Source organism: Myotis myotis, unplaced genomic scaffold (assembly GCF_014108235.1).
Source record: "Myotis myotis isolate mMyoMyo1 unplaced genomic scaffold, mMyoMyo1.p scaffold_m19_p_12, whole genome shotgun sequence".
Classification (NCBI taxonomy): domain Eukaryota; kingdom Metazoa; phylum Chordata; class Mammalia; order Chiroptera; family Vespertilionidae; genus Myotis; species Myotis myotis.
This window is the reverse complement of record NW_023416316.1, coordinates 26070072-26085950: the sequence shown is the minus strand read 5'-3', so window position 1 is coordinate 26085950 and position 15879 is coordinate 26070072. Positions and strand designations below refer to the sequence as shown.

The 15879-nt window shown below is 39.6% G+C and overlaps 1 protein-coding gene across 4 annotated transcripts in view; it reads left to right on the top strand.

Moving 5' to 3' along the window:
* Positions 1–15879, top strand: part of DCAF10 (DDB1 and CUL4 associated factor 10) — a 52128-nt gene that overhangs the window by 23119 nt on the left and 13130 nt on the right. For 3 of the 4 annotated variants that reach the window (XM_036330320.1, XM_036330319.1, XM_036330322.1), the window contains exon 3: positions 7272–7469. The exons of the other annotated variant lie outside the window; for it this stretch is intronic. In XM_036330320.1, the coding sequence (XP_036186213.1) occupies positions 7272–7469 (198 nt within the window). The remainder of the gene's footprint in view (positions 1–7271; positions 7470–15879) is intronic. 4 annotated transcript variants of the gene reach the window in all.

Genomic DNA, 15879 nt, shown 5'->3' with positions numbered 1-15879 from the left:
GGAAATTAGCCTTTTTATGATTATAATACAAAACTCAAGTATGAAGTAAAGATGCAATATTCTAATGTCATAATTTCATTTTAAAGATTATGTAAAAAAAACAAAAACCAAACATTTAATTTATTCTTGTTCTAAGAATTTGCACATCCTATCTAATAAAAGAGAAACATGTTAATTAGCCGTACATCCGCTACCCTTCCCATTGGCTAATCAGGGTGATATGCAAATTAACTGCCAGCCAAGATGGTGGCCGGCAGCCAGGCAGCTTAAAGCTAACATGAGGCTTGCTTGCTTCAGTGACGGAGGACTCCAACGTTCCCAACCTGCCTTGCCGGCCTCTGAGCTTGCAGTTTGAAACATTGTTACAAATATAGAAGCTAAACAAAACCCCAGAAACCTGCTTTCAGCTGGCTGGGATCTCAGAGCTGGAGTTGAAACAGTGTTTCAATTATAGAACCCAAACAAACCAGATACCTGCTTTCAGCAGCAAAGCCTCAGAGCTAAAGCTGGCCCAGAATAAAAAAGAAAAGAAAAAGAAAAAAAGGAGCGGTTGGGAGCTTCAGTCACCCGCCGGCCTGAAAACAGCCCTCAGCCCCTCACCCAGACTGGCCAGGCACCCCAGTGGGGACCCCGACCCTGAAGGGGGTGTGACCAGCTGCAAACAGCCATCATCCCCTCATCCAGGCTGGCCAGGCACCCCAGTGGGGACCCCCACCCTGATCCAGGACACCCTTCAGGGCAAACCAGCCGGCCCCCACCCGTGCACCAAGCCTCTATCCTATATAGTAAAAGGGTAATATGCCTCCCAGCACCGGAATCAGCGGAGCCACGAGACCTCCCGGCACCGGGATCAGCGTGACGGGGCAGCGCCCAAACCCCCTGATCGCCCTGCGGCTCTGTGTGTGACAGGGGGTGGGGCCACAACCTCCCTATCCGCCCTGCTCTGTTCGTGACAGGGGAAGGCGCTCCAACCCCCTGATCAGCCCTGCTCTGTGCCTGATAGGGGGGAGCTCCCCAACCCCCTGATTGCCCTGTGGCTCTGTGTGACAGGGTGCGGCGCCCCAACCCTCCCACCCCCCCACGGGCCCTGCTCTGTGTGTGATGGGTTAGAGCCATAACCTCCCCATCAGCCCTGCCCTGAGTGTGAGAGTGGGGGCGCCCCAACACCCTGATCGGCCCTGCTCTGTGGGTGATAGAGGGCGGCGCCCCAACCCCCCCCAGGGCCCTGCTCTATGTGTGATGGGGTAGAGCCATAACCTCCCCATCGGCCCTGCCCTGAGTGTGACAGTGGCGGTTCCCCAACCCCCTTATTGGCCCTGCTCTGTGTGTGACAGGGGGTGGTGCCCCAACTCCCCTATCGGCCCTACTCTGTGAGTGACAGGGGGAGCTCCTCAACCCCCTGATGGGCCCTGCTCTGTGCATGACAGGGGGGAGCTCCCCAACCCCCTGATGGGCCCTGCTCTGTGCGTGACAGGGGGGAGCTCCCCAACCCCCTGATTGACCCTGCTCTGTGCGTGACAGGGTACGGAGCCCCAACCCCCCTGATTGGCCCTGCTCTTTGAGTGACGGGGTGGCGCTGCAACCTCCCCATCGACCCTGCCTTGAGTGTGACAGGGGGCGGTGCCCCAACCCCCCAATCGGCCCTACCCTGAGCGTGACTAGGGGTGGCATCCCAATCTCCCAATCCGCCTTGCTCTGTGCATGACGGGGCAGTGCCCCAACTCCCCTTCGGCCCTGCTCTGTGCCCGACCAGGGGCTGCACCTAGGGATTGGGCCTGCCCTCTGCCACCCGGGAGCAGGCCTAAGCCAGCAGGTCATTATCTCCCGAGGGGTCCCAGACTGCGAGAGGGCACAGGCCGGGCTGAGGGACCCCCCTCCCCCCCGAGTGCACAAATTTTTGTGCGCCGGGCCTCTAGTCTATAATAATAAGAGCCTAATATGCTAATTAGACCAGATGTCCTTTCGGACATCGTTCCTTCTGGACAAAGCCACAGCAGGCAGGGGCTGAGGCAGAGGCAGCAGAGGCCCCGGCTGCAGCCCCCAGCTGTGGTGGCGGCAGGCAGGGGTCAAGGCAGAGGCGGCTGCCGCAGTAGTGGGGGCCAAGGCCCTTGCACGAATTTTGTGCATCAGACCTCTAGTAGTTAAATAATTGTAAGAAAGGCTTATTTCCATCATTTTTAGTTATTTTTAGGTAACTACTCAACACTTTCTTTCCCTTGTACAATGAAATGTTGGTTCCTGTTTAAGAAAACTCAATTTCAATTACTGTCATCTTTTACCAGTTATCTTCTGATAATGAAGACCTCAATTTATCTATCTGTCAATTTATCAAGAGTTATTATAGTCATATGTTGGGGTTTGATGGGGACATACAGAGAAGTTCTATAATTCAGAAACTCATAGATTTCAGTGTGTGTGTGAAGGAGTGTCTCCTGTTTATTAGGGACTATGGAGTTAAAAACATGTTATAATTATTAACTAATTAGGCTAGACTGAGTTTTCATTTGAGAGGATTGGACCAGAACTCCAAAAACTTGTCTAAAACTTTACATTCACTGCATCTGCTTACTTTGGGGTAAGAACTGTAGATAATTTAACCAGTCTCCTACTCTACATTTTTCTATAATTTATCTACTTTCTTTACCAATCATTCTCTAATACCAAATTTTTAAAAAATTGATTTTAGAGAGAGAGGAAGGTGGGGGGAGGAGAGAAAGAGAAACATTGATTTGTTGTTCCATTTATTTATGCATTCATTGGTTGATTCCTGACCAGGGATTAAACCCATAACCTTTTTGGGGACACCACTCTAACCAACTGAGCTATCCGGCCAGGGAGCTATCTGGCTAGGGATCTAATACCAAAATTTTTTGTTGTTGTTAATCCTCACCTGAGGAAATTTTTTTAGAGGACATTCATTGATTTTTAGACAGAATGAAAGAGAGGGGGAGAGACAAAGAGAGAGAAATATTGATGTGAGAGCGACACTGATTGGTTGCCTCTTGCACACTCCCAGACTGCGATCGTGGATGGAGCCTACAACTGAGGTGCATTGTGCCCATGACTGGAATTAAAAACAGGACCCTTCAGTTGGCAGGCCAATGATCTAACCATAGAGCAACCTGCTAGGGCTCTAATACCAAAATTTTTAACAGGTAATACTTTGAGGCAAAAAAATGAGAAAACTAAAGTCAAAGTATTGAAGTTTTCATCAAGGTAGATTTATTCAATTCAAAATTATTAACTTTTGTTTTAAGATTATATTCATTCTTGGTTTTAAAATATGCTTTCATGTAACAATGGTAATTTTTTCAATAACCTTATTGACAAAAATTTAAAACCTGATTACTCACTTTATTTTTTATGAAAATCCAAGAGTTTTGGAACCTAGCCAACTCAGATCTTTCTGAAATTCTTATTTAATTATGTCACTGTCTTGCTTTAAATCCTTCAGGGTAGACTACTGTGACCTACAGCAATATAATACCACTGGGGTTTTCAATCCATATGTGCATTATTTTCTCTAGATTAAACAAAATACCTTATTCATATTTTTTCCCTAAATTTTCAAATGTATAAAGATACTCTTATGATGATCAATTTATTTTAAAAGTTTGACTGACTTTCAGTAGCCTTTTGTCATTATATTTTTTGCAATTATATAATTCCTATCATGTGTGGAACACATTAAAATGCCTCATCAGTAAAGATAAAACTATAAGGGGAAAATTTGATTTGATAATATAATAATTAAAATTTTGATACAGTAAGAAAACATATAAACCACATTGAAAGATAGAAATATATGTAGAAAATATATTTAATACACTGTATTTGAAAAATTAAGATATATAATTGTTACCATGAAGAGATTTTATCACTCAATAATAAAAATAATACTGCAAAAGGAAAATCAGTAAGGAACATTGATAGCAATTCACAAAAGAAATATAATCTTCCAGTTAATATGAAAAAAGTTAATCTTTACTAAAAAGAAAAGTTTTAACCTAAAACAAAATGATTTTTGCCCAGTTGGTGTGGTTCAGTGGTTGAGCATCAACCTATGAACCAGGATGTCAGGGTTTGATTCCCGGTCAGGGCACATGCCCACATGGTTAAATTATCTACAGTGGGCTACCAGTACATCCCCAGTGGGGGGCGTGCAGGAGGCTCAATGATTCTCATTGTTGATGTTTCTCTCCTCCTCTTTCCCTTCTTCTCTGAAATCAAGCTTTTTAAATAGGTGCTTTTTTTCCTGGCACTTAGCAGAATTTAAAAATATCTGTGTGGCAAGGGTTTGGAGAAATGGACTCTCCTCACTGCTGGTGGAACTACATATTGGTATGCTCTTTTGGGGATAATTTGAATATATGTATCAAAAGCCTTACATTTTTAAAAATCCCTTTTTAGCCAAAGCCGGTTTGGCTCAGCGGATAGAGCATCGGCCTGCGGACTGAAGGGTCCCGGGTTCGATTCTGGTCAAGGGCATGTACCTGGGTTGCAGGCACTTCCCCAGTAGGAGACGTGCAGGAGGCAGCTGATCGATGTTTCTCTGTCATCGATGTTTCTAACTCTCTATCTCTCTCCCTTCCTCTCTGTAAAAAATCAATAAAATATATTTAAAAAAAATAAAAAATAAAAAAATAAAAATCCCTTTTTACTTAGCAATACATTTTTCTGGAAATGCACTTAGAAAAATAACTAGGGATGTGGGTAATATTTGGCTGTTAGGGGATTTGCCAAGGTGTGATTTTTTTATAAAATATATATTTTTATTGATTTTAGAGAGGGAGAGAGAGGGAGAAACAACAATGATGAGAGAGAATCATTGACTGGCTGCTTCGTGCACGCCCCACTGTGGCGATCAAGCCCACAACCTGGGCATGTGTCCTGACCGGGAATCAAACTATAACCTCCTGGTTCATAGGTCAGCACTCAACTACTGAGCCACGCTGGCCGGGCCATCATAGTATTTTATAATAGTAAAATATTGGAAGCAATCTAAACAGCTTACAATTGCATTTTTGTTTTAAAAAGATTATGGTTTATTTATACAGTGAATGCTACTCAGCTATTAAGAATGATTTTGTCAATAAATTTTTAATGAGGTAGCAAAATATTTATGAGATAATATTAGGTTTGAAATACAGGAACAGCAGTTATTTTTGGTGGTGGAATTTTTTCTCCATTAAAAAATATTTTCAATAGGCATGTATTTATAATTAAGAAATAATTATTGGGAATCATTATAGAATAAATCCATGATATATTCTCTCCTTGTCTCTACTTTTTCATACACAGCACTCCTAAAAGTCTCTCAGAGTACATCCTTACATACTTCTATATAAGGAGTTCCTGCTCATCTTTTAAAGTCAGTTCAAATGACACCACCATGAAGTCTTTCCTAAGCACTTTGTTTTCTCTGCTAATTCCACACAATTATCTTGTATAATTATTTACATGTACTTATAATGTCTTTTCCACCAGGCAGTGAACTCCTATCTCATTCATTCATTTAATAAATATTTGTGAGTGTTTATTATGTGCCTGGCACAAGTGTGTTAGGTACTGCAGATCTAACCATGAACCATGCAGACAAATTCCCCCTGTCTTCAAGAAGATAGCATGACGAAGTACATTGAAATATTAAGCTGTGTAATAGAAGTGTAGAATGCTTAGAAGATCCATAAACCTATCCCAGGCTGGATGGAGAGGGAAGGCTTCGTGGAGGGGATAATAGCTGAATAGTAGCAAGAAAACAAAGGTTAGCCAGGTGAAGGGTAGGAGGTAGTTTCAGGTAGCAGAACAGCCCAAACAAAGGCCTGAAATTTTAAAACCATGTTATGTTTCAGGAAGGTCATTGTGGTGGTTGTGGATATTGAGGTTGATTTCTGATAGAAAATAATTATATATAATTTTATCTTGAAAGAAGCTCCAGAATTCATATCTTCTGCGAGAGTTTAGGAAGTTTTATGAAAAAGCATATGTTAGAGCAGTGTTGGCGAACCTTTTGAGCTCGGTGTGTCAGCATTTTGAAAAACCCTAACTCAACTCTGGTGCTGTGTCACATACAGAAAATTTTTGATATTTGCAACCATAGTAAAACAAAGACTTATATTTTTGATATTTATTTTATATATTTAAATGCCATTTAACAAAGAAAAATCAACCAAAAAATGAGTTTGTGTGTCACCTCTGACACATGTGTCATAGGTTCGCCATCACTGTGTTGGAGAAAGCATCCCAGTGTTGAATTAGGCAGAAATTCAAGTATGATTGGTATATTGTTATTTTTTAAGTATTTGTATAAAAAATATTCTCACTAAGGATTAAAAAATTAGTGTGAAATAATTAAAAGTTTGAATTGAAAAGAGTATTTTAATTCTCTATCTTGTAATCTTTTTTTTTTTAACTGTTTTATTGCTTAAAGTATTACAAAGAGTATTACATATGTCTCCTTTTTTTCCTGCCTATCTTGTACTCTTGACTGGTCCTAATAAAATGGTGCGAGGCGAGCTTATTTGGAGAATGCCTTTGAATTAATAGATGAAAATGATAGCATTTTAATAGAAATTTTTGCATATGCATGTGTTCTGAAAAGAAGATGTTACTTGTAGCAGAGTAAAAATTTCTCATAATTTTTAACCCTTTACGTTTAACATGTCTTCCTTGGAAATTGTCTTCAAAATCTCTTCTGTCTCCTATTAAATTGTTTTTCACCATTTGTGTTTCCTATACAGATTTTAAAGTTCTTTTTTCTCTTTACAACTGTACTCCAAACACCTATTCCTATTTCCATTTCCAAATAAAAATCAACATTGTAGCCCTAACCGGTTTGGCTCAGTGGATAGAGCATCGGCCTGTGGACGGAAGGGTCCCAGGTTCGATTCCGGTCAAGGGCATGTACCTTGGTTGCGGGCACATCCCCAGTAGGAGGTGTACAGGAGGCAGCTGATCGATGTTTCTCTCTCATTGATGTTTCTAACTCTCTATCCCTCTCCCTTCCTCTCTGTAAAAAATCAATAAAAATATATTTTAACAAAAATCAACATTGTAAAGCCAATGGATAAAATTGCAATGTGGCCCTCATTAAATCAGTTTCTTTCTCTGTGATTATGTGAATGATATTTACTATTTGTTGTATATCAGAATGATTGGGCTTATACAGTGAGTTTGTAGGCCTTTTTTGTTTTCTTGATTAGGTAATATGGTTTCTCAAGATTTCTTAAATAAGAGATTAAATAAACCAGTTTTTCTTTTCTGCTTTGTAGATTTCTTGATAACCGGCTGTTTGCTACCTGCTCTGATGACACTACAATAGCACTATGGGATCTGAGAAAATTGAACACCAAAGTATGCACTTTACATGGTCACACTAGCTGGGTGAAGAACATCGAATATGATACTAATACAAGACTCTTAGTAACATCAGGATTTGATGGAAATGTCATTATTTGGGACACCAACAGGTTTGTGAATAGGAGATCATTTTAGGATTTTTTTAAGATGGTAAACAAATTCAGTGTTCTGTCTCAGCTTTTATATCTCTTTAGGAGAAAGAAACTGGTTTTGTGGGGGAAAAAAACAATCAAAAAGTGATTCTATCTTTTGTTGCTTGCACATAGAGAAATTTCTATGGAAAGGAGACCAAGTAGCATAGTTAATTATGAAAAAATGGTTTATAAGATAAGTTTCTTGAACTGAAGTGTTTTTTACTCTTTTGTCCTTCAATTCTATTTTTTTTCCACTTTTCCCTCCACTTTTTTTTTTTAATCCTTAACTGAGGATGTTTTTCCATTGATTTTTAGAGCAAGTGGAAGAGAGAGGGAAAGACCAAGAGAGCTGAAGCCGGTTTGGCTCAGTGGATGGAGCATCGGCCTGCGGACTGGGGGGGGTCCCGGGTTCGATTCTGGTCAAGGGTATGTGCCTAGGTTGCGGGCACATCCCCAGTGGGGGATGTGCAGGAGGCAGCTGATCGATGTTTCTAACTCTCTATCCCTCTCCCTTCGTCCTCTGTAAAAAATCAATAAAATATATTTAAAAAAATAAAAAAAAGACAAAGAGAAACATCGATGTGAGAGAGACACAATGATTGGTTGCCTCCTGCACATGCCTCTGGGTCAGGGAGGAGACTGCAACTGAGGTACATGCCCTTGACCGGAGTCGAACCTAGAACCCTTCAGTCTGCAGGCTGACACTTTATCCACTGAGCCAAACCAGCTGTCCTTCAATTCTAAATCTGTTTTTATTTGGCCATTTGTGCACTTCGTCTTCATCATTCAAAGAGTAGTTAGTCTCTCTATTGGTGTGGTACTGATCCCTAGGAGAATGTTTGGAAATAATGTGTGGTACAATTTTAGTTGTCAGTATGGAAGAAGAGAAGAGGAGTTCCACTGGCATTTAGTTAGCCAGGAATAAGAGTTTCTAAACATCCTGTAGTACATGGGAGAGTTTGCATAATGGACTAATTGTATCACCTAAAATGTCAGTGATGCCTGTTTTGAAACACTAATAAAATGTCTCCTTATATAGAAATTGATTATTTAAAGAGTTGAGATCTGAGAAATCATTAAATATATCTGTTGCTAGCTATGGTGAAATAACAATATAGTAATACACCAGGATCATTTCTGAAATACTCTTTCAGAGGTAATGTATAAAAAGAAAAGGGATATTCTTAGAGATTTCTAGCTATGCATGTTGCTTGAGCAGGGGATAGAGCTACATACTGATTATCTTTTTTATTTTTTTAAAGGTTTTTTATTTATTTTTTTATTTTGTTATTGATTTCAGAGAGGAAGGGAGAGGGAGAGAGATAAAAACATCAGTGATGAGAGAGAATCATTGATTGGCTGCTTCCTGCATGCCCCCTATTGGGGATTGAGCCCACAACCCGGACATGTGCCCTTGACCGGAATAGAACCCAGGACCCTCAGTCCACAGGGTGACACTCTATCCACTGAGCCAAACTGGCTAGGGCCATATTGATTATCTTTAGACTAAGACAAACATACCTGTTAAAATTTTTTAAATTTAGAAATAAAATTTGAATCTATATATATAAAAGCCAAGAGACCAAAATGACCAGAATGACCAGAACGATTGGTCACTATGATGTGCACTGGGGAGGCCAACCGGCCTGATCAGGACCCTGATCGGCCCCTACCAACCTCCCGTGGCTCCTCCCCGCCACTGGCTGGCCTGATCGGCCCCCATTGCGGCGGGCTGGCCGGACCCCACCTGTGCACGATTTCGTGCACCAGGCCTCTAGTAAGAATATAGACGGAACCAAGATGGCGGCATAGGTTAACGCCGGAGTTTGCTGCCTTGAACAACTACTTCAAAAGTGAAACTAAAAAACGGAATGGACATCACCCAGAACCACAGGAACGCTGGCTGAGTGGAAGTCCTACAACTAGGAGGAAAGAGAAACGCATACGGACACTCAGAGGAGGCGCAGTGCTGAAGTCAAATTCTGAGGTGCGGAGTGCGCGGAGCGGGCTGGCGGCGGAGGGCATGGTTGGCGTTTTCAATCGGGAGGGAGTCGCAGACTCTGAGCTCCAGATACAGGCGAGTCTTTAGGGACCCAGACTCAAACGGGAGAAGCGGGACTCTCTGGCTTCGGTCAGAGCGAGTGCAGCTTTCTCTCCGAGGTTTGCAGCGGGTGCTGGGACTCAGAGAGGCAGAGCCCCTGGGGACAGGACTGAGAGCCGTCATAACTGCTCTCTCTGGCCCACCCTGTTGATCCTGTGCGACCCGCCCCGCCCAAGCCCTGCACACAGGCATTTGCCGGATAGCCTCAGGCAAAGGCTAGATTAGCACCTCCCTAGAGGACAGAAGTTCTCTCACTGCAGACACAGCTGATTCTCATAGCCACTTGGCCTGGAGGTCAAACCCTCCCTGGTATTAGCTACAACAATCAAGGTTTAACTATAAGACTGCGCACAAAGACCACTAGGGGGTGCACCAAGGAAGCATAACAAAATGCGGAGACAAAGAAACAGGACAAAATTGTCAATGGAAGATATAGAGTTCAGAACCACACTTTTAAGGTCTCTCAAGAACTGTTTAGAAGCCGCCGATAAACTTAATGAGATCTACAAGAAAACTAATGAGACCCTCGATGTTATATTGGGGAATCAACTAGAAATTAAGCATACACGGACTGAAATAACGAATATAATACAGACTCCCGACAGCAGACCAGAGGAGCGCAAGAATCAAGTCAATGATTTGAAATGCGAGGAAGCAAAAAACACCCAACCGGAAAAGCAAAATGAAAAAAGAATCCAAAAATGCGAGGATGGTGTAAGGAGCCTCTGGGATAGCTTCAAGCGTACCAACATCAGAATTATAGGGTTGCCAGAAGATGAGAGAGAGCAAGATATTGAAAACCTATTTGAAGAAATAATGACAGAAAACTTCCCCCACCTGGTGAAAGAAATGGACTTACAGGTCCAAGAAGCGCGGAGAACCCCAAACAAAAGGAATCCAAAGAGGACCACACCAAGACACATCATAATTAAAATGCCAAGAGCAAAAGATAAAGAGAGAATCTTAAAAACAGCAAGAGAAAGAAACTCAGTTACCTACAAGGGAATACCCATACGACTGTCAGCTGATTTCTCAACAGAAACTTTGCAGGCCAGAAGGGAGTGGCAAGAAATATTCAAAGTGATGAATACCAAGAACCTACAACCAAGATTACTTTATCCAGCAAAGCTATCATTCAGAATTGAAGGTCAGATAAAGAGCTTCACAGATAAGGAAAAGCTAAAGGAGTTCATCACACCAAACCAGGATTATATGAAATGCTGAAAGGTATCCTTTAAGAAGAGGAAGAGGAAGAAAAAGGTAAAGATACAAATTATGAACAACAAATATGCATCTATCAACAAGTGAATCTAAGAATCAAGTGAATAAATAATCTGATGAACAGAATGAACTGGTGATTATAACAGAACCAGGGACATAGAAAGGGAATGGACTGACTATTCTTGGGGGAGTAAAGGGGTGTGGGAGATGTGGGAAGAGACTGGACAAAAATCGTGCACCTATGGATGAGGACAGTGGGTGGGGAGTAAGGGCGGAGGGTGGGGCGGGAACTGGGAGGAGGGGAGTTATGGGGGGGGGGGAAGAGGAACAAATGTAATAATCTGAACAATAAAGATTTAATTAAAAAAAAAAGAATATAAATGATAACTTCCAAATTAGTTAGAAGGATAAAAGTTAATAAAATACCAATTCAATAGAGGTAGAGAAGATGGGGGAAAATCATTTTAAAAACACAGGTAGCCCTGGCCAGGTGGTTCAGTTGGTTTGATTGTTGACCTGTATACCAAAAGATTGCAGGTTTGATTCCTGGTCAGGGCACATACCTAGGTTACAGGTTTGATCCCCGATCAGGGCATGTTCGAGAGGCAACCGATGGATATTTCATCTCACATCAATGTTTCTCAATGCAGTTATACAATTCCTATCATGTTAAAATGCCTCATCAGTAAAGGTAAAACTTACAAGGGGAAAAATTGATTTGACAGTATGATAATTGAAATTTTGGTACAGTAAGAAAACATATAAACCACATTGAAAGATAGAAATATATGTGGAAAATATATTTAACATACTGTGTTTAAAAAATTAAGCACAAAATATGGTAGGCAGATAATATATCTATCTATCAATAATCACAGTAAATGTATATGGACTAAACAGTCAGTTAAAAGATAATAGATTGAATTATAAAACAAAACCCAACTATATGTTCTATATAAGGGACATATCCAAACCAAACAAACACAGAACACTTGGAAACCAGACAAGCACAGAAAATGATGGGAAAAAATACCAGGCAAATACAAATAAAAGAAAAACAGTTGTATTTACATTAATAGCAGACAAAATAGAGTTTAAGGCATAAAGCATTATTAGTGATAAAAAGGTACTATATTAAAAGATTTATTTCACTAGAATATAAGTCTTCTTATCTGGTATGCACCTAATAACAGCCTCAAACCATAAAAAGCAAAACGAAACTGAATTACAAGAAAAAAGTCAGAATTACCAACTTAGTGGAAAATATTAACACCACTCCTTCATTTACTAATAGATAAAATAGATCAAATATTAGTAAGAATTAAAGACTATTTCAATCTTATTAATAAGCTTGATCTATTAGGCATATTTTATAATTCTGCTCCCAACAAATAGTGAATACATCATCTGAAGCAAACTTAGAATATGTACAAAAATGAGCATGTACTGAACTACAGCGTAAGTCTCAGCCAATATCAAAAAACTGTTATTACACAAACCATTTTCCCTGACCTCAATATAGATTTATTTATTTATCCTTACCTGAGGATATTTTTTTCCATTGCTTTTTATTTCATTAATTTTTTATATTTTTTTGTTAATCCTTACCTGAAGATATTTTTCCATCAATTTTTAGAGAGATTGAAAGGGAGGAGGGAGAGACACAGAGAAACATCAGTGTGAGAGAGACACATCAATTGGTTGCCTCTTATCTGCACCCCAACCAGGGCTGGGGATCGAGCCTGCAACCAAGGCACATGCCCTTGACCAGAATCGAACTTGGGACCCTTCGGTCTGTGGGTCGACGCTGTATCCACTGAGCCAAACCAGCTAGAACTCAAAATGGATTTCAACCTGAACATAAGAGCTACACCTATACAATTCTTAGAAGAAAACATGGGAGTAAATCTTCATACAACACTAAAGCTGAGGTGATAAAAAAATTTGATAAAATGCCTCTAAAATTTTAAAACTTTGTGCATCAAATACCACCATTAAGAATGTGAAAAGAATGTGAAAAGAAAAACTACAGAATGGGAGAGAATATTTGTAAATCAAATTTGATAAAGAATTTGTGTCCAAAATATATAAAAAACTTGCAAGTCACTTACATGTACACAAATTACCCAATTTAAAAATAGGCAAAATATTTGCATATTCATTTCACCAGGGAAGATATGCAAATGATTAATAAGCACATTAAAAGATGTTCAATGCAGTTAGAAGGAAAATGCAAGTCAAATCCAAATGAGATACCACTTCACACCCACTACGATGGATTTAATAACAAACACAAGTATTAGCAAGAATGTGAAGAAATGAACCTCATATATTACTGTAGGAATGTACAATGGGACAGCCATTTTAGAAAGCAGATCAGCAGTTTCTCAAAAGGTTAAACATAGTTATCATATGACTCAGCAATTCTACTAGATATCTACCTGAGAGAAATAAATACATATATCCATACAAAAACTTGTACATGAATGCTGATACAAGTAGTAGTCATAATAGCCAAAAAATGGAACCAATCCAAATATCTATCAACTGGTAAATGGATAAACAAAATGTATATCTATATGACAGAATACTATTTGATAATGAAAAGAAACAAAGTTATAACATGGATGGGCCTCAAAAAGTTATGCTAAGTGAATAAAGCCAAACAAAAGGGCCACTTATTAGATTACCGGTTTTATATGAAATGTCCACAATAGGCAGGACTGTAGAGACAGAAAGTAGATTAGTGGTTGTCTGTGGCTGGGAGTAGGGACAGGGAGTGAGTGACTGCTAATAGACAGGAAGGATTTTTTAGGGTGATGAAAATGTGCTAACATTGGATGGTGTTAATCACACAACTCAGTTTACTAAAAATCACTTAATTGTATACTTTAAATGATTTAATTATATGGTATGTGAATCATACCTCAATAAAGCTGTTAAAAACAAACTGATAATTAACTAGAAATAAAATGAAATTCATGAAAAGTATACACTAAAATCTATAGCTCATGTTTAAATGGTGAAACTTTAGAAGTATTCTCTTTAAAATCAGGAAGGAGAGCCTGGCCGGTGTGGCTCAATGGTTGAGCATTGACCTATGTATGAATCAGACGGTCATGGTTTGATTTCCCAGTATGGGGTATGCAGGAGGCAATCAACCAGTGATTCTGTCATCATTGATGTTTCTATCTCCCTCTCCCTTTCCCTTCCTCTCTGAAATCAATAAAAATATATTTTTTAAAAATCAGGAAGGAGAAACATGCCTGATATTACTATTATTATTCACCATTGTTTTGGGGTAGAGGGTGGCAGGGTCCTAGTTGGTGCAATAGAAGAAATAAAGATATAAGGATTAGAAAGGAAAAAATGAAACAATAGCATTCATAGATGATGCTATTGAATATTTTAGGCTTTGTATGCTATATAGTCTCTGAGCAGCCATAGACAATACGTGAATGTGTGTGGCTGTGTTCCAACAAACTTTCTATATAAAAACTAACAATGGTCCAGAGTTGGTCCACAGAACAGTTTTTATGACCCCTGGTCTATATAGAAAACTCTAGAAATTCTGCTGAGAAATTATCAGAATTAATAAGAATTAACCAAGACTGCTAGATATACAATCAAAACATAAAAAGCAGTATTGTTCCTAATCACAAGCAATTTAAATTTTTTTAAGTATATATTTTTAAAAAATGTTTTTATTGATTTTAGAGAGAGAGAGGGAAGGAGAGGGATAGAGAGATAGAAACATCCATGGGAGAGAGAAACATTGGTCAGGTGCCTCCTACATGCCTCCTACTGGGGATTGAGCCTGAAACCTGGGCATGTCCCCTGACCAGGAATCGAACCAGTGACCTCTTGGTTCGTGGGTTGATGTTCAACTACTGAGCCACGCTGGCCAGGCTAAAGTATATAGTTTTTAGTAATTAATAAATTTAGTTGGTAAACAGGAATAAGTTATAACAGAAATTTTGTATAACTTTTATGGAGAAAATTGTAAAGTTTCATTTAAGTCATAAGACCTAAATAAAATCTATGGACTAGAAGACTCCTCTAAAACTACAATAAACATTTAAAAATAAAGGTTGTGGTAAACTCATAAAGGAGAGGAAATAGGAAAGGAAGTAATGACAATAAAATTTTTAAATCTGGAAAGTAGGTAAATGAGTGGCAACTGACTTAGCAACTTATTTTGACTTAGTAAAAAGAAAGCTGAATCCTAGGCTGGCAGGGGAAAAGTTAAGAGCTTAAGACAACTTATACAAAATCCTCAAAAATCAGGGATTGCCCTAACCGGTTTGGCTCAGTGGATAGAGCGTCGGCCTGCGGACTCAAGGGTCCCAGGTTCGATTCCGGTCAAGGGCATGTACCTTGGTTGCGGGCACATCCCCAGTAGGGAGTGTGCAGGAGGTAGCTGATCGATGTTTCTCTCTTATTGATGTTTCTAACTCTCTATCCCTCTCCCTTCCTCTCTGTAATAAATCAATAAAATATATTTTTTTAAAAATCAGAGGGATTAGCAACTCTGGATACTCTGTAATAGAAGGGGTAGCTAAAGTAAGGATTCAAGTGAAAGATATTTGAGAACTTGTGTTTCTTTCCTTAATCCATATCATTGGGTGATTGATTGACCTTCTTCATTTCAAAAGAAGTTTCAAATTTTATCCTTTAAAGAGAATAAAATAGAGAACCTCTGTAGTAAAGGATGCAGACACAGTTAAAGGCTTGGTTACTTTACCAAAATCAGGGATACTGACTTACCATATGCCTACTGAATATTGAATTCAGAGACCCTTAGCTTCTTCCAGTTAATGAACCAAAGATACAGTAGGAGTTCCTCAAAAAATGGCTTCACCCTACATAATGAAGCTCAGCTTGTCCCAGCACTCAAGAGTTCCCAATCAGCTTTTTAGTTCCCCACTCAATTATGAGCAGACAGCTTAAGATAGACATTTGAGAAAGGCTTCTAATGTAAAGACCTACACAAATGGGGAAATATTTTGGAGGAAATAGAAACTACATAAGGAGAAGAAAACTTAAAATTTTAAAAACCTATCA